General features: G+C 35.1%; 1 protein-coding gene and 1 long non-coding RNA gene across 5 annotated transcripts in view; one reads left to right on the top strand and one right to left on the bottom strand.

The window, feature by feature from the left end:
• LOC136027229 (uncharacterized) overlaps nucleotides 1-26,229 on the top strand; it is a 173,023-nt gene that overhangs the window by 35,768 nt on the left and 111,026 nt on the right. The window contains exon 1 of one of the 3 annotated variants that reach the window (XR_010617546.1): nucleotides 20,301-20,348. The exons of the other annotated variants lie outside the window; for them this stretch is intronic. This is a non-coding gene — a long non-coding RNA (uncharacterized LOC136027229). Of the gene's footprint in view, nucleotides 1-20,300; nucleotides 20,349-26,229 lie in introns of those variants that run through there. 3 annotated transcript variants of the gene reach the window in all.
• The window catches only part of LOC136027228 (5-hydroxytryptamine receptor 2A-like), a 167,072-nt gene that overhangs the window by 121,838 nt on the left and 19,005 nt on the right, over nucleotides 1-26,229 (bottom strand). The window contains exon 1 of one of the 2 annotated variants that reach the window (XM_065704283.1): nucleotides 10,181-10,477. The exons of the other annotated variant lie outside the window; for it this stretch is intronic. Within the exon in view, the coding sequence (XP_065560355.1) occupies nucleotides 10,181-10,379 (199 nt within the window). The 5' untranslated portion in view covers nucleotides 10,380-10,477. Of the gene's footprint in view, nucleotides 1-10,180; nucleotides 10,478-26,229 lie in introns of those variants that run through there. 2 annotated transcript variants of the gene reach the window in all.

Here is a 26,229-nt window from a genome sequence, read left to right as displayed (position 1 = left end):
TAACTTAAAGACGTTTCTCCAGGGGATGTAGAGGTCATGTGATCTTCGAAGACATAGTTATTGTTGAACAAAATGGCTATTTCAAAACTTTGGTCAGAGGATTCTGAGAGAAAATGAAGCGTCTTAGGGGAGATAGTTGCCTTCTAATCTTTTTGGTCACTTAGAAACGGCACTAGAGCTTTTAATTCCCGTTCGGACGAGTCCTCTCCCCCTGTTCTAGGGTCATTGGCTCGATACAATCACCCCCGGAAAAAAAACACGCTCTATCGATCTTTTACTATAAAATTCTACATTATTGCATGTAGGAGCTTGAAACCCCGACACTAGGGTTCTCTGATCCGCTCAAAGAATCAATCACATTCTTTTACACTTATAGGGTATTTCCCCCTTTTCATGAAAATTAGGCTAATTTACTCAGGCTTGTTGCCTTTGATGGGTAACATTAAACTTAGTGAATCATGTATATTTAAAATCAGCATAATAATCAGATTCCTTTGATTCCTCTGACAAGACGTTACCACAAACTGTTTGAAACAAGCTAAAAAAAAGGACTTAAAAGCTGTATAAATATTGTGTTTCTTGCGCGCCCTCACCAGTACCATGCAAATGTTGTTTCTTTTCCACTTTTGTCTGCTTCCGCGGAATGGGCGTTGATGTTCCCACTTCTTTCTAATGTTTTTAATACGACTTGGAATTACTTTATTGGCCCTGTATGCAGGGTAGCTATTGCAAAGTGAAATATGTAAAACAGCATTCATTCCGAATTAACGAAACTAGGGGAGTGAATATTGAGGAAACGATACACCAAAGTACTGACGACCCTTCTTTTTAGCTTCTTTTAAAAGATTAAATGAATCAAAACGTAATTAATAATCATATTGCTTAATTCCTTTTTTTTAGTAAATCATGAATTTTAGGTGAGTGAGTTAAAATACGAATTGACCGATAAATTGAGCTTCTCTAAAGATTCTAAACACTGTTTAAATTTAATCATATTTGTGAATCTGTTTTAATGTATTTAAAAACGTATAAAAGCATCTTTCCCTGCTCTCAGGGTACGAAAATGCACAATTAAATTCTTTATGACAACCTAACACTTTCAACGATTCACTGATTTCTAGAAAAAATGTGGTTAAAGATGGAGAGAGGGGGCCTCCTTTGGTAGACCAAAACGCGTAGCGAGGAAACCATTTTCAAATTTGAATCAAAATATTTATTTATCCGCATTCCATATCAGTAATGTTAGGGAGGGTAAGGAACAAGCCAAAAAATTGCTCCCTCGTCACTTAAACTTAAAGCCTTAAATATTTTACCCAAGAGGAACCTAATTTATAAAAAAAATTGCTTAGGGTATGGTCCCATCTGCCACAGAAAACTGGACCCAAACAAGGACCAAAATATATTTCCTGGTTTACTTTAAACTTATATTCATGTAGCCTACAAGTTTCTTTTGCTAACATATATATACCATTTCCGACAAAATAGGAAATCCACAATAATTTAAGAACAGAATGGGGGAGATCAAATTAAAACCTATAGTGGTTGTGAGGGGTCAAGTGGACCTCAAATTTCAATTTTTAGAGGAGAAAAGAGAACTGGTACAAATCTATGAACATTTAGCGCAGGCGGTCTATAGAAATAGCAAATTTGCGATGCTTCGGGAACGGCTCTGGTGATGTACATGAATATTTTAGGTAGTGGCGCAGGAGAAAGGAGGCAAAGAGACTTCAAAATTTATTCTGGGGGTAGGGTAAAGGTACTTCGGATTTTGTTTTAGCGAGGGGAGGGGTTATTTCTCCAATCCATCTCAGGTAGGCCATCTACTCAAATTCAAGCAGTGACTTAAATCAAAAGGCCCTCTCTGGTACCAGGTTATTAAAATACTTCTCTATTGAGTGTTTTGGTCCACTGCCGGGGCCTTCACTCTCTCCATTATTAACTATGTTATTTCGTAATGTTTTTTTTTTATATAGGAAAGAGGTCTACACCCATCTTTTCTTTTTGAATTGTGATTAGTAGGATTCCTTACTCTTTAAAAAAAAAAAAAAAAAAAATCAATTAGTTCTTCTCACTAGCCAGTATAAGGAGAATCTGTGAAAATATTAAATTTATACGAAAGGCTTTAAATGAATTCATTAAATTATCGTTAAAAAAAGAAGTTTTTTCAAGATAACTAAGAACAGATAGAAATGAATGATAAACAGACACCAATTAAAATAAACGATCAATTAAAACTTCAAATGATCAGAAAATACCGCAGACAGTAGTAGGGCTTCTCCCCCTATGCACTCTAATGGCTACAGCAGTATTTGCGCTCTCCAGAAAACAAAATATATTTGAAGCATCTCCTGTCTTATGATCATAAAAGAACCTATTAAGAAAATTAAAACACTTGAAATCAAGGGCGTATTCTGGATTTTTTGTCGGAGGAAGGGATTTGTTCGGGGGGGGGGGGGGGTTAAAAGTTTAAAAAAGGCATTCCTTTTTGTTACGTTTTTACGAATCAGGCAAAAATTTGGGAGGGGGGTTCAAACCCGCTGCACCTCTTCCCTTGAGCAAGGCCTTGCGAAAAACACTTGCATTTTTGAGAAATAGTGTCATTCTACCACCTGAAATTTATACCTACGCGCAGGACCGTCAAGAGCCATAATTGAGTTCAGTGTAAGAAACTTCTCTCCCACCCTGTACCCCCGCATCCTAAAATCAAATAGCATTGTTTTGAAAAAAAAAACATAATTAACTAATATTGATCAGATTCTTTAACGTAAAAATATATATATATATATATATATATATATATATATATATATATATATATATATATATATATCATTATTCTTCAAATTGGATTGGGTCATGGTCTGGGATAGGACCTCGATGCTTCGGGATCAGACTAGGAGAACTAAAAGGAGTTGGGATCAATTTAAAATGGAACATACACTAATAGTTCAATCAAAATAAATTTTCTGTATTTTTTTATTGTAGATTTTCTTTTAGTATAGTACTTAGGATAAACTGCACTAATATCGGAATAAGTAAAAAATAATAAAACAGCAAGATAAGGACCTTTGCGTTTAGACAGGGAATAAATAAATAAAAAAAAAAAAAAAACAAGATTTTTTTAAACTGAAAGTAAGGTACAACATTAAAACTTAAAACACCCAGAAACCATTTCTCTTGTTAGGAGGAAAGCCTTCCTCAAACCTTACTCTTTAGGCTAATGCTTTGAAATTCTTCCAAAAATACTTCTTATTTGAGTCCAAATTTGTGTATGAGCAGCCTTTCTTAATGTATCAAAGTATCTTTGATACTAAGTGACCAAAAAAATTGGAGGGCACCTAGGCCCCCTCCCACGCTAATCATTTTCCCAAAGTCATCGGATCAAAATTCTGAGATAGCCATTTTATTCAGCATATTCGAAAAACCTTATTAACTATGTTTTTGAGGACGAGTTACTCCCCCACAGTCCCCATGGGAGGGGCTACAAGTTACAAACTTTGACCTGTGCTTACATATAGTAATGGTTACTGAGAAATGTACAGACGTTTTCAGAGGGACTTTTTTGGTTGGGGGGGGGAGTTGTTGAGAAGAGGGGGGTATGTTGGGGGAACTTTCCATGGAGTAATTTGTCATGGGGGAAGAAAATTCCCATGAAGGGATCGCAGGATTTTCTAGCATTATTGAAAAAAAACAATAAAAAAATAAATATGAAAAAGTTTTTTCATCTGAAAGTAAGGAGCGCATTAAAACGAACAAAAATTACTACGCATATGAGGGGATTCGTCCCCTCCTCAATACCTCACTCTTTACACTAAAGTATTTTTAGTAATTTCAACTATTTATTCTACGGCCTGTGTGATTCAGGGGTGATTCTTAAGGAATTGGGACAAAACTTAAGCTTTGTTGTAAAAAGCGAGGCACTGCTGAGGGGGTAAACCCCCTCATATACGTAATAAAAACATACGAATACAAAAGCCCGTTACGTAAGCTAATTCGTAAGTTACGTATATCTTTTACTAATAAAAACGTTTGTAAAAAATTAAATATTCTAGTTGCCTTTTTAAGTAACCAAAAACTGGGGGGGGCGACTGGGCCTTCTCCACCGCTCCTTTTTCCCAAAATCATTCGATCAAAACTATGAGAAAGCCATTTAGCCAAAAAATAAATATGCAAATTTCGTCTTAATTATTCATCTGCGGAGAGCCAAAATCAAAACATGCATTAATTCAAAAACGTTCAGAAGTTAAATAAAACAAAACAAGTTTTTTCGACTGTTCATTTTAAGTTTTAATGTTGCTCCTTACTTTCAGTTAAAAAAACTTTTTTTTTTAATTGTTACAAAAAGTCAAGCTTTAGTGTAAAGAGCGAGGGTTGAAGGAGAAGCTGCCAATGTAATATACTGGGTAATTTCTGCTCGCTTTAAGTTTTAATTTGGCTCCTTACTTTCAGTTGAAACCAGACATTTTCTTCCCCATCAAAAATTCTACCCGTGGAAACTCCCCAAAATCTGTATATTTCCAAATAATAAATACTCTATGTGAACAACTGGCAAATCGAGGGTTATGGCGGTTCTTGTCATCCACATAGACACGGTAAATAGACCTTTCACCTATGCTGAATCAAGTGCCTAATTCCAAATTTTGTTCGGATATCTTTGGTGTGAAAATGGACGTGGGAGGGTGTTAGTTGCCCTCCAATTCTTATGGCTATTTAAAAGAAGCACTATAACTTTTGTTCGAATAATTTTTGTTCGAATGAGCCCTCTCCCGATCTAATCTTTCATTTATTCGATCTGGTCACTCCTGGGGGAAAACAACAACAAGTAAACACGCATCTGCGATCCGTGGCAGATATAATGAAAAAATTCAACATTTGTATATAAGAGCTTGAAACCTCTACTGTAGTGTTTTCTTAAGTGTTGAATCTGATGGTGAAAGTTTGTTTGAGTTTCTGGGATGTTTGAGTTTTTATATGTTGAATCTGATGGTGTGAGTTTGTTTGAGTTTTGGGATGTTTGAGAAAACTGGTTGAGTTTTTGGGATGTTTCCCCCCTTTTTCGAAAATCAGGCAAATTTTCTCAGTCTCGTATCTTTTGATGGGCAACGTTGAACTTAGTAAATTTTACATATTTGGAATCAACATAAAAAAAACCAATTCTTTGGTTTTTCTATTGTTATCAAAATTCTTGTTATCTAGAGTTTTTGTTACAACTGAATCGAGTCTCTCCTTACTTACAATATGTTTATGCAGTGAAAAGAATGAATGGGATACAATTAAAGTGAAATTGAAGATGGAAATTGGCTATCTTTGTGCAAGATTCCTCTTCTAAGATAGCTATGGCAACATTACAGTTTGTCTCATCTTCTGATTAGCAACGCTGTAGTAACAAAATTCTTACTTCATCACACTCAGTGAATGTTTCTTTATTTGATGTCCAGAATCACTTCTGGTTTAACTGCATTAATAATAATAATACAAATAATAATAATAATAATGATTAATGTAATAATAATAAGAATGATAATAATAATAAAAATAACTATTTATGTTTGCCCGCTCATACAAAATAAAAGGAAAAGACTAAGTAGTGGGAAAAAAAGAAAATTCCAACGCCAGAGAATAAAATAAAACATCAACTTCTACATTCAACTGGCATATTAGGTTTAAAGGGTGAGTCAATTGCCTTTTCTTGGCACTTCTTTTAGAGCAAGGTACAATGTCAATCAGGTCCACCACGTTTAAGAATCCTAGAACGAATGGCGTAAGCAGAGTTGCCACCCGGTGAATAAAAATCACTAGATTCTTGACAAAATCGCTAAATTACAAACTAAATCACTAGATTATTGAATTGAAATCAATAGAAATCCCCAGAATTATAATACTCTTTATCATTGTAATTAATAACTGTTTTCTTTCTTTACCATGCTCTATACAGCTGCACCTAAAGGAAGGGGGTAAAATTACCCCCTTAGATGTGGAAAAATACCTTAAGATTGGTTTTTTCTCAAGCGAAAATTACCATTGAAATTATGAAAAATACTTTTTTTACATTCTTCTCTGTATTTTCCAGAATTGGTACTATTGGCCTATATCCCGATCGCTATGTTCAATCGCTTTTTCTATGTTGTATTTACAAATATAGAGGGTCTATTAATATGCACTATTCTCTCCACTTTCAAAGGTTTTAAAAGAAGAAAATCTAATTTAGAACTAACAGAAAAAAAAATATGAAGACAAAATTCGACCAAAGCAAATGTTGCAAAACAGTAAGTATAAAAAATTTTGCAATTTTACGATTAACGAAGTTTGCTTATTATCTTGATGATAACACTTTGGGGTCTATATCTGATTTGCATATATGGTGAGAAATCAGAAGTTTCAAAGGCGGTATCTTTGCATAAATCCTAATCAGGAACATATTAGGAACTGTAGTGAAACAGTATTTTGCGTTTTATTAACTAGCCTCTTGCATGATTTAATTAATGAATGTACACGCTATATTTTAAAAAATCACTGGGTTTAGGAAAAAAATCACTAGTTCTAGAACAAAAATCACTATAAATCACAAGCTAGAAGAAAACCACTAGGCAACATAAAAAAATCACCAGAAATAATGATAAATCACTAAGGGTGGCGACCTTGGATAGATTACAGAAAAAAAAACCTAAATATCAGGATAAAATTTAACTTGAGCCAATATCGTGAAATAGGAAGTATGGATTATTTTTGCAATTTTCCGATTAACTAGGTTCACCTATTATCTTGACGATAACGGTCTGGGTTTATATATGATTTAGACATATGATGGAAAATTGGAAGTTTCAAAGGCGGTATATTTGCATAAATGCTAATGTGGAACATATTAGGAACCGTAGTGAATCACGGTTTTGCGATTTTTATTATTTAGCTTCATGTTTGATTTATTCGATTGAATTATAAAACTACATGCTATGTCGTGAAAAATCACTATATCTAGAAAAAATCACCAGTTTTAGAATAAAAATTACTATAAATCACTAGCTAGAAGAAAGTCAATAGGCAACATATCTATCACTAAAAATAGTGATAAAACACAAGGGGCGGCAACCCTGGTTGTAAGATTCCAAAATATGGAGCGTACTTCTTTCCCGGAATGGGTATCTAAGTATAAACTTCAAATGATTGCAGTAAACAGACTTGCAGTAAACAGATTCCATATCGGCAACACATACAGCAAGTGAGGGAAAGCAACTGCTTGTAAAGCTTACGAGGATCTTCCTATGCGCACTAAACTCAAAAAAGAAAAGCTTGCTCTAACTTAATCAAACACTTTTGGTAATTTTCTCAATTATCAATGAACGTAAACTTCTAATATTTTGTCTTTACATTATTCCCAAATATTTCACAGATTTTCTAGGGTGAACTTTTGCTTGCTCAACCGTCATATACATATTTCAGGCCGCATTCACTATAGTCAGAATATAGCCCTACACTATACACAAAGATTGCTGATTTTGCAGAGAATTTATTTGGATAAATTTGGAATTTTTTTTTTGTAATTCTGCTAAAAACAAATAAAAAACCAGTGAACTTGGGTATACAGCCCAGGGCTCTGCCGGGGCGGGGATATGATACGGTTAAAATGTGACACATTTAAATTGGAAGTGACATTGGTAATCCAGTCAATATGAATTTTCTGTATGCAATGAAATGTTATCTGTAATTATATTATTTATTTCATAAGAGGGATAAACTGGACTACTAAACAGTTCGAGGTAATGAACTGTACATAAGGAATGACTTGGCCCAATAGTAACGAAACTTAATAATCATAGTTTTGATAACAAAAAAATAATAGATAGATCCAAAGAATTGGTTTTTATGCTGATTCCAAATATAATTTTCATTAAGTTTAATGTTGCCCATCAAAAGCAACAAAAACGAGAAAATTTGCCTTATTTTTGAAAAAAAGGGACAAATACTCCCAAAAAGTGAAGTGATCTTCACGAAAATGACACCTTCAGATTCGTTATATCAGAAAACTCAGTATTAGAGGTTTCAACCTCCTATCTGCACAATCGTGGAATTTATGTTTTTCGGCAGGAGAGAAATCAAAAGCTCTAGTGACCAAAAAAAATTAGAGGGCTACCACGCCCATTTTCTCCCCAAAAAGATCTGGTAAAATTTCAAGATAGTCATCTGATACAATATAGTTGAAAGATCGCATAACTATGCTCTTGGTGATTACGGGGTTCTCCATTGTCCCTGAGGAAAGGGTTGTATGATATGCAAATTGCCCTAGGCTATTATTCACAAGTGGAAAGGTGGGGAGGGGATTTCCCATGGGAGACTTTTCTATGGAGAGGAAATTTTTCGGGGCGGGGGAAGTTAATTTCCTTGCAAGATTTGAAATACATCCAGGAATTAAACAAAAAACGTTTTTTTTTAGCTGAAAGTAAGGAGATACATTAAAACTTAAAACGAACAGAAAGTGTTCAGTATATAAGGGGGCTGCCTCTTCCTCAACCCCCATTGTTTACCCTAAAGTTTGACTTTTTGACTTGATTTTTGAGAAAAGACAACTCAAACGAAACCCCCCTCCCTTATATACAGAATAATTTTTGTTCACTTTCAAGTTTTACTATTGCTATATTTCCCCATACTTTAAGTTGAAAACCCTTTTTTTTAAGTTACCGAAGAAAGCCCAAAGGAAATGTAAAACAACGAGATAATGTACTTACCACTTAGAATAGGGATATATTCCATCAAGGGGGGGTGGGGGTATGGCTGGAATACAATTAGTGCTAAATTGGATAGCATTATTTGTAATCTTGCTACAAGATTCCTCTTCTAAACCAGCCATGACAACAATGTAATTTATCTCCTCTTCTGTATTATATTGTGTGACAACTAAATTCTTGCTTCATTACATTCAGAGAATGTCTATTGGATTTTCAAAGTCACTTCCAGTGTAACCGTTTTCTGGGTCTAACTCTTTAAGTTCTGAGCATAGCCTTTGAGCATATGCACTAGTTGCGCATTGTTCAGCATCATTTTTGTCAAATATGGAATATTTATTTGTAATGCCATTTTGACAAAAAATGAAAAAAAAAACTTTTGTATACATCCTTTAGCTACGTCCAAACATTAAGAGGGGATCGGCTGTGAAACGGTTAAACTGGAAGCGCTTAGAAACTAAATAAATGAATGTTTTCTGAATATAATCAGGTAAGAATTTTACTACTGTATCATTAAGATCAAAAGAGGGGATATACTGCACTTATGCCAAATAGATTATATTGTATCTTGGAAATATAACCAAAATAAATTTTCAGAGAGTAAAAAGAAATACAGTGATATGTCAGTAGTGACAATAACTTATGTGAATTTCTCCTCTCCCGTGGGCCTTTGAAGAAAATTTAGAATATTGTTGAAAATTCAAGAAAGTATTTAATGTATATTTTAGGAGTAGGCCCTGTCCCTCTAAATATGTCCCTCTAAATATTTAGAGGGACAGGCCCTGTCCCTCTAAATTGAAAGTAAGGAGCAGCTTTAAAACTTAAAACGAAGATAAATTATTATGTGAATGAGGGGGTTCGCCCCCTCGTGAATATCTCGCTCTTTTCGCTAAGGTTTTTGTTAAGTTTATCATTAGTTTTTTGTTTTGTTTTCTTTTTTGTAGTTTATTTATCTTATTTATTAAGTTTTTGAAGATAAGTGAAATATTTTAAAGAAATGGATCGTATTAGACATCAGCTATGCTTACATGCCATTGCGGCCTATTTTTTTAGCTGATGAATGAAAGTTATAGTATTGTTTTTAGATAGTTACCTACCTACCTACCTATCTAAAATCAAAAGTGGTTTGATGAGAATGAATAGCTCTTTGGAAGTATCAAATAAAAAAAAAAAACAGGTTTTTTAACTGCAAGTAACGAGCGACATTAAAATGATCTCAAATGCAAGTGTTAGACACAGTCTCTTACATTACAAATGTAAACCTTCGAAATATAAGCTAACTATTGTAAATCAAATAACTATAGAATTTGAGTCCGTACAATAATACTTTCATACTATATGAGTTGCAGCATCAGCGTTAGAAAGTCTTACATACACAAGGAACACAAAAGGTGGTGTGAATGCCAGCTAATCTACTCAAAAGTACTTTTTGGATGACACAGCTCAATAATACTTGAACTTACCGAAAACAGTGGATAGTGTCATAAATCCAAGAACGGCAGCAAGCAGTCCTGTGAAAATAATGTTATCCACCTTAACTTCCGTGCTGTTCCTAAGCAAATTTGACTCATTAAACGATATGTTGAACACTAATTCACGATCATGAGAAATATTCAGGCTATTATTTTGCACAAAGAGGTCTTTATAGACAACTTCCTCCATTGCTGCTTTTCAATGTTAGCATGAACCAGAGCCAGACGTCATGGTAGAGTTGAGCTTACTTCAGGAACTAATATCTAGTTGAGGCAAAATCTTACCTATCACATCTAAACTAGCTTTTTTAGCTACAGCGCTTGTCTGTTCGACGCTCTAACCAATTTCCTAAGAAAAGTCAAAGAGTAATTCCATCTTTTTGAAGGGAAACAAATAAGCTAAATAGCTTTTCATGCGAAATTAATTATGTTTAATTAATTGTCATGGACAATTAAATGTTTTTCATAGACAATTAAATTTGTCGTCACCAGGTTATGGATGATGTATATTTGATTTATGCATTGGTGCGTAACATTGATCTGCCTTATTTTGTAATTAATTAAAAAAAAAATCACAAGATAAGTCTTTCAATGAAAAGTAAAGAACTTCATTAAACCAAAAATGAGCAAAAATAAAATCAAATAATCTACTAAGCGTAAAACTTCCACAGTCAGCATCGATAAATAAATGAAACCCAAAGCGAACAGAAATTATAATAAATAACGAGTCAAACGCAAAACGAGCAGAAATTAACATGAGTACGACTCAAAACCCTTAGGCCTTCCAAAAGCCGGAACCTAATTTGCAATTTACTGAAAAAATAAAAATGAATGTTTATTGTCAGTTTAATATTCATATACTGATATTTATCAATCAAATGTTAATAGTATTTTATTCATTAAAGTCACAAAAGTATAAAAAATAATTTGTTTTTTCTGTAAAGTGCAGATTATGTTCTGGCCTTGGGAAGGTATAGAGGTTTTAAGCCGTATTCATGTTAATTTCTGCTCGTTTTGAGTTTGACTCGGTATTTATTGTAATTTCCGTTCGTTTTCGGTTTTTATTTAAACTTTATAGTTTGGCCTGGCTATTTGTATGCTGGAGAAAATGTTTCAGCAATTTTCAACAACATGCTCTCTCTTAAAAATCTGGAAACAAATATAAGTGTTTAACTTAGTTTCATACTTCCTCTAGTTGACCTGAAATAGAAAAATAAAAAAAAAACTATTTTTTTTAACTGAAAGTAAGAAGCGACATTAAAACTTAAAACGAACAGAAATTACTCCGTATATGAAATGGGCAATCCCTTGCACTTTACGCTAAAGTTTTTAATTGTTTTAAAAATTAGAATTGTGTCAAAGAGTCAAACTTTAGCGTAAAGAGCGAGGGATTGCGGAGGGAAAATCTATTTCATGTACGGAGTAATTTCTGTTCGTTTTAAGTTTTAATGTCGCTACTTACTTTCAGTTTAAAAAAATAGTTTTTTTTATTTAATTTCTGAACGTTTTTGAATTAATGCATGTTTGATTTTCGCTCTCCGCACATAATTTATTAAAATGAAATTTGCATACTAATTCTTTTTTGGCTAAATGGCTTTCTCTTAATTTTGATCAGACGATTCTGAGAAATAAGGGTTGGGGAAGGAGGCGTAGTTGCCCTCCAATTTTTCGGTTATTTAAAAAGGTAACTAGAACTTTTAATTTTTAACGAACGTTTTTATCAGTAAAAGCTACACGTAACTTAAGAATTAACTTACGTAACAAACTTTAATATTCCTATATTTTTATTATGTATATGAGGGGGTTCGGCCCCTCGTTAATACCTTGCTCTTTATGCTAAATCTTAAGTTTTGTCCCAATTCTTTAAGAATGACCCCTGAATCAGAAAGGCCGTAGAATAATTAGTTGAAATTACTAAAAATACTTTAGCATAAAGGGCGATGTATTTATCTCCTCCTAAATACCTCCCTCTTTATGCTAAAGTATTTTAGAACCCCTCATATGCTTAATAATCTCTATTCGTTTTAAGTTTTAATGCTACTCTTTACTTTCAATTGAAAAAACTTGTTCATGTTTATTTTTTCATTGTTTTTTTTATAGTAATGCTTGAAAATCCTTCTCCCTTTTCATTGAGTTTCTCTTCCCCCATGACATATTCCTCAAAGGGAAGATCCTCCCACATAGCCCCCTCCCCTCAACCTAACCCCCCAAACCAAAAGAATCCCCTGAAAATGTCTGTACCCTTCCCAATAGCCATTACTGTGTGTAAACACTGGTCAAAGTTTTTAACTTGCAGCCCCTCCCCCAGGGACTGTGGGGGATTAAGTCATCCCCAAAGACATAGTTATTATGGTTTTCGACTATGCGGAACAAAATGGCTATCTCAAAATTTTGATCCTTTGAATTTGGGAACATTCTAGGACCATCTGGTCGATACGATGATCCCTGGGAAAAAGATAGAAAGAAAAAACACACAAATAAACACGCACCCGTGATTTGTCTTCTGGCAAAAAATACGAAATTCCACATTTTTGTAGATAGGAGCTTGAAATTTTTCCTATTGGGTCCTCTGATACTATGAATGCGATGGTATGATTTTCTTTAAGATTCTATGACTTTTAGGGGGTGTTTGCCCTATTTTCCAAAATGAGGTAAGTTTTCTCAGGCTTGTAACTTTTGACTACAAAGACTAAATTTGATGAAGCATACATATTTAAAATCAGCATAAAAATCCGATTCTTTTGATGTATTTTTTAGCATCAAAATTCTGATTTTTAGAGTTTTGTTTACTATTGAGCCGGGTCGCTCCTTACTACAGTTCGTTACTATGAACTGTTTGAAACTTGATACCATTCGCCAAAAACTCTGTCTAGGCTCTTTGACAGCTTGGATACACTTACCCTATTTTTATTTGGTTAAATTTTGAGAGCAGAAATAGAAGTAAAAGCCCTCGGTCGTTCTTGGGATACTACTGAGATGCCTTATTGGGAATCAGCAATAACACATTGCATTTTGATTTAATTTTAACGCACTATTTAATTTTTAACATAATTGCATAAAAAAAACTAGTTTTTCTAACTGAAAGTAAGGAGCGACATTAAAACTTAAAATGAACAGAAATTACTCCGTATATGAAATGGGTTGCCCCCTCCGCAATCCCTCGCTCTTTACGCTAAAGTTGGACTCTTTGCCACAATTCTAGTTTTTAAAACAATTAAAAGCTTTAGCGTAAAGAGCGAGGGATTACGGAGGGGACAACCCATTTCATATACGGAGTAATTTCTGTTCGTTTGAAGTTTTATTGTCGCTCCTTACTTTCAGTTAGAAAAACTAGTTTTTTCTTATGTAATTTTTGAAAGTTTTTGAATTAATGCATGTTTGATTTTGGCTCTCCACACATAAATTATTGAAATGAAATTTACATTTTAATTCCTTTTTTGGCTAAATGGCTTTCTCTTAGTTCTGGTCAGACGATTTTGAGAAATAACGGATGGGGAAGGAGGCCTAGTTGCCATGCAATTTTTCGGTTACTCAAAAAGGCAACTATAATTCTTTTATTAGTAAAAAATATACGTAACTTAAGAATTAACTTACGTAACAAACTTTTATATTCTTAAATTTTTATTAAGTATATGAGGGGGTTTGTACCCTCGTTAATACCTCGCTCTTTACACTAAATCGTAAGTTTTTCGCCGATTCTTTAAGAATGACCCCTGAATCAGAAAGGCCGTAGAATAAATAGTTGAAATTACTAAAAATACTATAGCATAAAGAGCGAGGTATTTATCCCCTCCTGAATACCTCGCTCTTTATGCTAAAGTATTTTTAGAACCCCTCATATGCGTAATAATCTCTGTTCGTTTTAAGTTTCAATGCTACTCCTTGCTTTCAATGGAAAAAACTTTTCCATGTTTATTTTTTCATTGTTTTTTTTTATAGTAATTTTAGAAAATCCTGCGCCCTTTTCATTGAATTTCTGTTCCCCCATGACATATTTCTCCAGGGAAAGATCCTGCCACATAGCCCCCTCTCCTCAACACCACCCCCAAAACCAAAAAAAAAAATCCCCTGAAAACGACTGTGCACTTCCCAATAACCATTATTATATGTAAACACTGGTCAAAGTTTGTAACATGCAGCCCCTCCCCCAGGGACTCTGGGGGAGTAAGTCATTCCCAAAGACATAGTTATTATGGTTTTTGACTATGCGGAACAAAATGGCTATCTCAAAATTTTGATCTGTTGACTTTGGGAAAAATGAGCGTGGGAGGGGGCCTAGGTGCCCTCCAATTTTTGGGTCACTTAAAAAGGGCACTAGAGCGTTTTATTTCCGTTAGAATGAGCCCTCTTGCAACATTTTAGGATCACTTGGTCGACACGATGACCCCTGGGGAAAAGAAAAAAAAACAAAAAACAAACAAACAAATAAACACGCACCCGTGATTTGTCTTCTGGCAAAAAATACGAAATTTCACATTTTTGTAGATAGGAGTTTGAAAATTTTGCTATAGGGTTCTCTGATACGCCGAATGCGATGGCGTGACTTTCGTTAAGATTGTGTGACTTTTTGGGGGTGTTTACCCCTATTTTCTAAAATAAGACAAATTTTCTCAGGCTCGTAACTTTTGATGACAAAGACCAAATTTGATGAAACTTATATATTTAAAATCAGCATAAAAATCCAATTCTTTTGATGTATATTTTAGCATCAAAATTCTATTATTTAGAGTTTCGTTTACTATTGAGCCGGGTCGCTCCTTACTACAGTTTGTTACTACGAACTGTTTGAAAGAAAATAATTCGGTATTTCGGGGCTTCTGACATTATTACTCTTTTGCGGAAGTTAGGCTCAAAATTCGAAAAGGATTATATTTTTTCTCTGGGCCCCTTCCACCTCTTAGTTCGTTTATTTTCTCGTTAGTTTTCACCTGTTTTCGCTTTATAGTTGTGTTATCTCTTAGCAGTTCTTTCGTTAGTTGAGTTATGGTTGTGGTATATATGTTTTATCGCTCGTATAGTTGTGTTATTTTCAAATTATACTCCATAATAGAGAGGCTCCGAACACCCAGCATTGTATATTAAGCTCTGAATTTGACGTTTTTTTCTAACGTGACCAGACTCGTTCTGCGCCCTGCGCCCTTTTCATTGAATTTTTCTTCCCCCATGACATATTTCTCCAAGGAAAGATCCTCCCACATAGCCCCCTCCCCTCAACCCTACCCCCAAAACCAAAAAATCCCCCTGAAAACGTCTGTACACTTCCCAATAACCATTATTATATGTAAACACTGGTCGAAGTTTGTAACTTGCAGCCCCTCCCCCAGGGACTTTGGGGGACTAGGTCATCCCCAAAGACATAGTTATCATGGTTTTCGACTATGTTGAATAAAATGGCTATCTCAAAATTTTGATCAGTTGACTTTGGGAAAAAAATGAGCCTGGGAGGGGGCCTAGAAGCCCTCCAACTTTTTTGGTCACTTAAAAAGGGCACTAGAACTTTTCATTTCCGTTAGAATGAGCTCTCTTGCGACACTCTAGGACCACTCGGTCAATACGATGACCCCTGGGGAAAAGAAAAAAAAAACAAACAAATAAACACGCACCCGTGATTTGTCTTCTGGCAAAAAATACAAAATTCCACATTTTTGTAGATAAAAGCTTGAAACTTCTACAGTAGGGTTCTATACGCTGAATCTGACGGTGTCATTTTCGTTAAGATCCTACGACTTTTAGGGGGTGTTTCCCCCTATTTTCCTAAATAAGGCAAATTTTCTCAGGCTCGTAACTTTTGATGGGTAAGACTAAACTTGATGAAACTTATATATTTAAAATCAGCATTAAAATGCGATTCTTTTGATGTAGCTATTGATATCAAAATTCAATTTTTTTGAGTTTTGGTTACTATTTAGCCGGATCGCTCCTTACTACAGTTCGTTACCACGAACTGTTTGATAGGCAAATTACATAACTGCGGGGGGTTGAACTACACAATGGTCCAAGGAATACAGTTACAAGACCATTTAGCTATGCTGAACAAGATAACTATCTTAGATTTCGATTGGAAGTCTTTGGAAAACTATGAGCTAAAAGGAGGGCTGTTTGCCCTCCAATCACTTTTGACTCTTAAAAAGGGTATTAGAATTCCCAATCAAATTAGCTCCTTTAAAATATCAATAATATTACTTCTTATGATGGAGCAGCGCTTCCTATGATGTTGCTTATATGCCCTTTTAATGCTTGCATGCGTATAATTTTTTTCGTTTAATTGAAACTCCCCCTAAACGTTTCACATTAATGCCCCTAAGTGTCAGTAGTCACAGTAACCGTAGAAGCAGTATCCAAAGTATACTCATAGGGTCCTCTGGCTAGTTCAAAATCTGTCACAACTTACCGTGAAAGGTATAACTTAATAATTTAAGCCGTTATTGTGATATTATTTTGTCACCCTTTGGACAATCTACATGATCTTAGTTCGTTTTGATCTATTTAGCATCCGCCTAATAATTCCTTGAAGGGTCACCTTAATACCTTTAACTTGCGTAGTAGCAATAGTTGTAGTAGCAGTAGTGGCATTAGTAGCAGTATGCATATACCACCTTTTTTTGAACATCCCCTTTAATACACGATGAAATTTTCAACTTAACACCATCAACCGATTCTGAAGCATTACTGATACGTCCTCTTGACAAACTATGTGATCATAGTGTGTTTCAATTTATTTCTTTAGCTTTTCACTTTTTTTTACTTCTTTTAAAATGTTCCCCAACATTTTCGCCTTAATACCCTTAGATTTATTAGTAGTATTAGTAGCACCAATAGTTATAGTAATAGCAGTAGGAGTAGAGTTAATAGTAGTAGTTTTAGCTTTAGTAGCAGTAGTAGTAGGAGCAACAATAATAATAGTAGCAGTAGTAATAATTGTCGGAGTAGAAGCAGTGGTATTATGATGCAAATATTGTCTTTTGGTTAGTTCAACATATCCCACAACAAGTGTTGTAAGCTTTAGTTTCACAGACGAAACTGTTCCTATGATATTGCTGATATGCCCTTTTGACAACCTGCATACGTATGGCAGGTTTTCATCCGTACAACAGGAATATTCAAAAATTTTCTCTGGAAATTTCATCTTCATATCCTTAGGCATGGTTGTAATAGTAGTCACAGCAGTAGTATAACTACTTAACTTAATATAATTAGCCAACATTACTACTAGCCATTGCTATTAAATGTCGATTTACTCTTTTTTAACTTGTATAGTCGTATACTTTTGAATATTTCATCTTACTGCCCTTAACCTTCCAAGTAGTTGCGATAGAAGTGTAATTGGAGCAATAGTAATAATAGTAGTAGAAATATTAAATGTTGCGATAGGAGTAGTATTAGCAATAGTGTGCACATATCGCCTTTTGGTAAATTGATCATCTCCTTTAAGTACTCTCAGAGAGTTCTAAATTAATATACAAACGAATTCTCAAAATACGCTATTTTGACAATCTAAACGCACATAGTCTCTTTTGTTAGTTCGAGTATTCCATAAATATTCTCTCAAATTTTACTTCATAAACCCAGCCTCAATAGTAGTATTATCACAGTACTTTTGGTTGTAGTTAAAGTAGTAACAGTGTTAATATTGTATTAGGAGTAGTAGTAGCAGCAGTACCAGCAGTATTATTAGCGGTAGTAGCATGTGCATATTGCCTTTGGAGTTGGACATTGCTTTTATGATGCCACGGTAGTTTTACCTTGATGCGTTAAGCTGTTCTAGAAATATTGGCTGTTCTAGAAATATCCTAGAGGCATTTTTATATGTTCTTTGGACTGTTTTGAACAAAGTCGCTATCTAATAAGTTTAATCAGATGCGTTTAGTGAAAAGTTGGGTTGTCGAGGGGGGGAGGTCATTGCTTTTGACGCTTAAAAGGAACTAGAAGTTCCGATTTTCAAACAAATGAGCCTTTTATAAAGTTACAGAACCATCCCTTCCATAAAAACCTTAAATGCCCCACGGCATAACTTAAAACCCTCGCCCCCAGGCTTTGCTGGCTTGTATCAGCCCCAAAAGCCTTGTTATATGACCTTTGGACTCTTTAGAATAAAAAGTCAGTCTCAATTTTTTTTTATTCGATGTATTTCAGGGAAAAATGGCGTGTTGAGGGAGTGGGATAGCTGCCCTCAAATCACTTTGACTCTTAAAAACGGTGCCATAAATTCATATTACCAATCCAATGAGTCCCCTCTGAAGTATATACGACCACACCTGTTCTATAAGAACATTATATGCCCCGGGGTATAACCTACAACTCTTGCCTTGCAACCTGTGGGGGCGGGACTGTCTTTCTTAAAGACATAACTTCCGAACCCTTTGACTACAATGAACAAATTAGCAATCTCCAAATTTTAATCAGATATCTTTGTGGAAATGATGAGTGTGGGTGGGGGCAGGTTGCTCTCAAATCACTTTTGACTCTTAAAAATGATACCATAGCTTCCAATCTCAAATCAAGTTAGCCCCATCTTAAGTTTATAATTCCATAAGACCTTATATGCCCCCAGGGCGTGACTTAAAATTTTATCCCCAGGGCACTGGAGGGTCGTGTCAACTTTAGAGGCATTGTTATATGTTCGTTGGACTATTTTGAGCAAAATCACTATCTTGCAATTTTAGTCCGATTCGTTTGGTAAAGAGGGCTAGCTCGGGGGGGGGGGGGTCTGGCTACCCTCCATCACTTTGACTTTTAAAAGAGAACCAGAACTTCCCATTTTCAACCAAATGTGTTTATACAGACTCCCCTTCCATTATCATTATTCGCCGGCTGAAGAAAACCATTCTTGTGGAATATATAAGCTTTGCGGAATGCATTTTGTTTATGGTACTGAGATTTTAAGGATTCATCTCCAAATTTTGTACCAGATTATCTTTAAAACTGGACTTGTCCCAGATATTTTTAATGTTGGAGTTTTAACGCCAGTTCTAAAAAAGAGTAAAGACCCTACGCAGCGCGATTCTTAGCGCGCTATTACTGTGTCACCTGTATTGTGTAAATTAATGGAGTTATTGGTAATTGATGAGATAAATGCAGTGTGTTTTTCGCCTGACACACAGTTTGGGTTTAAGCGTGGCATTAGTAGGGAGCAGGTTCATACTATTCTAGCTAACGTACTAATAGAAGGTTTTGAGACAGGAGAGACTGTGCATCTTGCAGGGCACGATATACGACGTGCCTTCGACTTGCGCATCCATTCTCATTTGTTGTTTTCTGCAAGTGGTAGAGGTTTAAATAAATCAATTATTGCGGTTTTTAGAAATATGTATAAGAAATTAAATGTAAAAATTAGGTTTGCATCTAATGATGTTTCGGTTGTTCCGATCCTGGTTAAGAAAGGCATCCGCCAAGGTGCCATTACTTCACCACCTTTGTATAACAACAGTGTCACAGATTCACAGACATGTGTTATGACTAGCTTCATTTTTCGTGGATTTGACTTGTCACTGCACAATTATGCTGACGACGTTCTAAATCCCAGTTGAGCAGTTTCTATGATTGAAAACTGTTTTCGGGTTTTAAGTGATTAGTATGCCACTACTGGTCTGTTTTTTAATGCAAAAAAAAATTCTTGACATTCCGCGGTCTGTATAGACCTCATAGGGCTGATACATTTAACCTTTGCAATCACGAGGTGGAGTCATCGATGTCCCTCACTTGTCTTGAACTGCCTATTGGTAGAACCATGAAGTCTACTCGAGATGGACTTATCAGCCATTTTATAAATCAAACTCGTAAGGCATATAGAGTGCTCGTACCCTGCAAATTGAAATATAATCGATAGGTCCTAGCCCGCCTCTATTCAATTTTCATAAGCCCCCACCTTTTTGCTTTTTCCCCTTTTTGGCCCATTTTTACAGCGACTTATGTGAAAAATATCCGATCAATTTATTTTAAGTATGCCAATTTTTTACTGAAATTGCCACTTTGGATTAGAAATACTCATATTGTGAAAAAAAATAGTCTCACAGAACCAGTTCAGCGGGTAAAAGATCGGCGTGATCGGTTTGCGGCGGGCTTGGATGCTAATCGTAGTTTATACCTTGCTATGGTGTAATTTAGTTTGTGGTGCCTCATGTGTTGTATATATTTAGTTAATGTGGATTTATTGATTTATGTATGTGGGCTAATGTGGATTTGCTGTTTTTTCTTGCTTTCTTGTTTGTTTTCTTTTTTTCTTTTTTGCATTATCTTATACTCCATTTAAGACAATATTTTTTTTTGTCCTACAAATGGGAAATAAATGTATCATCATCATCATCATTAAAACCTTAATACCCCGGGGAATAAGTTACAACCCTTGCTCTCATGCTCTGGCGATTTATTTCAACCCCAAAAGTCTTGTTATATGATATATAGACTATTTTGAATAAAATAGTTAAATCAAAATGTCTATTTGGGACAATTATTTATTTATTATTATTATATTATATTATTAATTATAATTAATACATTAATTAATTTATTATATTAATTATATTAATACTAATTAATACATATTAATACATTTATTAATATATAAATATAAATATATAAATATAAATATAAGATATACTAATACATATTAATACAATAATTAATACATATTAATTATAATTAATACATTAAAACAGTTATTAATTATAATTTATGTTTATTCAATTTGGGACAATACTTTATATGTGTGCGTTTGCGTGGAGTAGCTGCCTTCCGGTCACTTTGACTCTTAAATATGGCACTAGAGCTTCTAATTACCTATATTTGAGCCCCCTCCGAAGTCATATGACCAAGTTTTCTATAAAAACCTTATATGCCCCCAGGGCATAAATTACAATCCTTGCCTCGAGGGCTGAATGGGGGATTTGGCGTCCTCGAAGACATAATTTCTGTGACTTTCAAGTGCATAGACCAAAATGACTATTTCTGATTGTATAATGAATGACTGATTTTTGATTGAAATTTGTTTATTTATTTATTTTTTTTTTTTTTAGACCAGGGCACTTCGTTTCGAAAGAGTTGTAGTAAAAACTTCAGAAAACACTCATTCGATTGGAAATTGTAAGGGCTAGTGTCCTTGTTAATAGTTAAAAGTGATTGGAGGGCAACTTACCCCCTCTCACCCCCAACATTTCCCCAAACAAAATAAATCAAAATTTTGAGATAGCTATTTTGTTCAACATAATTAAAAGATCCGGAAATTATGTCTTTGAGGATGACAAACCCCCCACAGGCCTAAGGGCAAGGGTTCTAAGTTTTTCCCTGGGGACATTCAAGGTTTATATAGAAAGGGTGATCGTATAAACTTCTGAGGGGGCTCTTTGGATTGCTAATCAGAAGTTTTTATGCCCTATGTGAGATTAAGAGTGAATGGAGGGAGGATACCCCCCACACCTCTTATTTTCCCGAAATGTACTCGTATAAATTTTAAGATAGACTTTTATTGTCGTAGAAACTTCGAAAAGAGTTAATTCAATTGAAACTTGAAAGGACTACTGCTCTTTTTAACAGTCAAAAGTGATTGGAACTTTTCGATTTCAATTTTTTCTCTTTTTATTTCAATTTTCTCTAGAATTCCCTGTCTCTAGGTCTGATTTCTCCCTAGAAAAAAGGGAGATTTTACTTTATTTTTCCATACAATCCACACACAAAAAAAACATAGCACAGCATCAAATTGTTATTTTTTTCAGATAATGGTATATATAACATCTTTTCAAACAGTTCGTGGTAACGAACTGTAGTAAGGAACGACCCGGCTCAATAGTAACCTAAACTTTAAAAAACTGAATTTTTATGACAACAGTTACATCAAAAGAATTTTAATTTAATGCTGATTTGAAATATATAAGTTTCATCAAGTCAAAAGTTATGAGCCTGAGAAGATTTGTCTTATTTTAGAAAATAGGGGAAACGCCCTTTAAAAGTCATAGGATCTTAACAAAAATCACACCATCAGATTCAGCGTATCAGAGAGCCCTATAGCAGAAGTTTCAAGCTCGTATCTACAAAAATGTGGAATTTTGTATTTTTTGCCACAAGACAGATCACGGATTCGTTTTTATTTGTTTTTTTTTCCTGGGATGATCGTATCGACCCAGTGGTCCTAGAATGTCACAAGAGGGCACATTCTAACGGAAATGAAAAGTTCTAGTGCCCTTTTTAAGTGACCAAAAATTGGAGGGTACCTAGGCCCCCTCCCACGCTCATTTTTCCCAAAGTCACCGGATCAAAATTCTGAGATAGCCATTTTATGCAGCATAGTCAAAAAACCTAATAACTATGTCTTTGGGGACGACTTACTTCCCCACAGTCCCCTTGGAAGGGGCTGCAAGTTACAAACTTTGACCAATGTTTACATATACTAATGGTCATTGGGAAGTGTACAGACACTTTCAGAGGAATTTTTCTGTTGGAGGGAGAGGTTGAGGGGAGGGGGTTATGCGGGGGAAACTTTCCTTGGAGGAATTTTTAATGGGAGGAGAAGATTTTTATGACGGGGGCGCAGGATTTTCTAGAGGCTAGAGGCTAATTGAAAAGAAACAATGAAAAAATAAATATGAAAAAGTTTTTTCAACTGAAAGTAAGGAGCAGCATTAAAACTTAAAACGAACAGAAATTATTACGCATATCCTCCTTCTAATGCCTCGCTCTTTACGCTAAAGTAATTTTAATAGTTTCAATTATTAATTCTACTGCCTTTGTGATTCAGGGGTCATTCTTAAGGAATTGGGCCAAAATTTGAGCTTTAATGTAAATAGCGAGGTATTGACGAGGGGTGGAACCCCCTTATATAAGTAATAAAAACATACGAATATAGAAGTTTGTTACGTAATTTATTTGGTAAGTTATGTATATCTTTTACTAATAAAAACGATCGTAAAAAATTAGAAGTTCTAGTTATGTTTTTAAATAACCAAAAAATTGAAGCGTAACTAGGCCTACTCCCGCGCTCCTTTTTTTCTCAAAATCGTCCGATCAGAACTACGAGAAAGCAATTTAGTCAAAAAAAAGTTACAATTTAGCTTTTACCAAAAGTTACTCCGTATATTAAAGGGGCTGTTCCCTCCTCAACGCCCCACACTTTACGCTAAAGTTTTTTTTTACTGTTTTAAAAAGTAAATTGTAGAGAAAAGGTCAAACTGTAGTGTAAAGAATGGGGCGTTGAGCAGGGAACAACCCCTTTCACATACGGAGTAATTTCTGTTTGTTTTAAGTTTTAATGTCGCTCCTTACTTTCAGTTAAATAAAAACTTATTTTTTTTATTTAATACACTACATAGAACGAATAAAAAAGTTGAATTAAGTGTCATCTCCAGCACTTTATCGCACTTTTCGTCTTCAAACAAGAGACATATTTTGGTTTGCTGACAGTTGATGAAGTTTTAGCTTCGTTTTTCAATCAGTAATTAACTCGAAAAAGTGAGACTAGTGTGATATTCTTGACACTATTTCGGATGTCTGTTTTAATAAATTTTAGAAGATTAAACCAGTGCTCAGCTTGTATATTGCTAAAAGTTAAAGAGAAGATCAATAATATGCACTTCCGCAATTATGGGTACTTGATTTCACCACTGCGAGTCTTCAGACTAAATATCTGCATCCAGTGCTGCTCAACTGACAGGTCTTCAACTTGGGCATCTCCCAAATGAAGCTCATTTAATCAGTTATTGCCTGTGACCTCCTTTCTACGTCTGTTTCATGGAGGCAACACTTTTCTCTTAGAACAGGAAATCTTGCAAATAATGGCCTTAGAGGTTTTGGCTTCAAATTTCTTACATTTTTTGGTTCAACCAAAGCCAAAGGGTCATAAATTTTGTCTTCAAACTTGAAATGGTCTTGGATCTGCTTGATTAGGAATACATAATATTTTCAACAAGACTCGTAAAAAAGATCAATATTATTGCTTATTTCTTGAGCATCTATGAGTTCTTGCATTGATTCTGTTGCAGCTACTCCTACAAATGTTTGGTCTAAAGGCAGGTACTCACTTGAAATGTAAGAATCTAGTTCAGTATATAAGCCAACACTGCGAATGTAAGCCAACTTCATGAAGTTAGACGCAACGTCATCTACAAGTTTGCTGACACTTGCCTTTAGCGAGTGAAGAAGTGGAAGTCAGATTAAAAAAATATGTTGAATTTGTTGGAGAGGCCAAGAGAGTAGTCCAAGGATTCAATGTATGGCTTTGTCAACATGGTTTGTAACGTTGAAAAGATAAGGTCATTGGCTGCAGTTGGGTCGTCGAACGCGGTTTCTATGAAATACTGAGTAATAGCAATCCGATACTCTATATTCTTCTTCTTGCACGTCTGAATGGATAACCTAAGAATTGAGAGTGCTTTGCAGTGAAGGAATTCCTGAAATCAACATACTGATCTTGCCTGGAAATGCTTCTGGAAAAGTGGGCATAGATATTTCACAAACAGTCTTCTAGTGTCTTGGGAAGTGACAAGCATGCAGAGGATGAACATAAGCGAATAAGATGGCATAAGCATCTCACACTCAAGATACGGGGCACCATGGTTTTAATTAATGTTGAAGCAGATTTATTGCCTCCAAAAATGACGTTAGTAGTATCTGCACAAAATATTCTGCCACGGAATCGAGTTTTTTTTCAATGACTTGTTTGATGCAGTCTATAAGACCCTCTGTCAGACAGCTGATCCATCACTACTCTTGAGAATGTCCAATACTTTGACATAAAGTTTTAGATCTGTCTCACTTAAAAATACAACAATGATATCTAGTTGCTTATCAACAGTACAATCAGTGGTTTCAACAATTATCACAAAGAAAAAAGTAGTTTTGAGGAACTCAACTAACTGGTTGAGTAGTACCAAAGAAAAATTCTGTCACGAAATATTTGTAGCTTTCTGTTTACCCAGAATGACCCATGCTAGGGCCTGGTATGTTTGAAATAATCTTCTTAGGAGAGGTAGCAAGCTGTCTGCAAGACTTAATGGCAGATTATGTTCTGCCAAAAATACGCAGATGTGCTGTTCAATTTCCTTGGAAATGCAGCCTACAGTCAGAAGTTTTTCAATGCTGTCACTGCCAACCTTTGTCTCAATTCCATTGCTTGCTTTTATATGCTGCTTGGTCAGAGCAGGCCTGGTCAACTCTGATTTCCCACTATATTAATACTTCAAACAGAACCTACTGTGTGGTACATAAGTATTTTTCTTTGATTTGTTTGACATTCTTTTCTCTGTCCAATTTTTAAACATTAGTAACTGAAGCCACTTGTCAACAAACTTTTGGTCGGATTTTTCATTTGGGAATTCTTAAAATCGTTACTCTATCCCAGATTTCCCTGAAAATCGTTATTTTACCCGAGATTTCCCTTTATCCTAGGTTCAAAATAAGTATTCCTAAAAGAAGTGAATACTCCCTAAAATAGGGTAATCTCTCTAGAAGTGGAAGCCCTGATTGGAGAGAATCTAACCCTCCTCCCACAACCACCATTTCCCAAACACATCCAATCAAAATTTTGAGATAGCCATTTTGTTCAACGTAATTGAAAGGTCAAAAAATTATATCCTTGAGGATAACAACCCCCAAAGCCCTCAGGGCAAGGGTTATAAGTTATGGCCTGGGATGTTATGGTAATGGGAATATAAGGTACATATAGAAAGGACTATCGTAAAATATCTGGAATGATCTTATTGGATTTGTAATCAGGAGCTCTAGTATCCCCTTTAAGACTCAGATTGATCAATGGGTGAATACCCACCACCACACCTCGTATTTTCCCGAAATGCATCTGATAGAAACTCTGAGATGGCCGTTTGTTGTCAGGTATTTCAAAAACAGCTCATTTGATTGATGATTGAAAGGACTAGTGTTCTTTTTAATAGCCAAAAGAGATCCAAGGGGCAACTTACCCCTCCCCATCCCAAGCCCACCATTTTCCCAAACCCCTCCAATTAAAATTTTTAGATGTCCATTTTGTGCAACGTAATTGAAAGTTCCGGAAATTATATCTTTGAGGATGATACCCCCCCTCTCCGAGCCCTCAGAGC

The sequence above is a fragment of the Artemia franciscana genome, chromosome 5, assembly GCF_032884065.1.
Source record: "Artemia franciscana chromosome 5, ASM3288406v1, whole genome shotgun sequence".
Lineage (NCBI taxonomy): Eukaryota > Metazoa > Arthropoda > Branchiopoda > Anostraca > Artemiidae > Artemia > Artemia franciscana.
The sequence above is the reverse complement of the archived record's forward strand: the minus strand, read 5'-3'. Positions and strand labels throughout refer to the sequence as shown.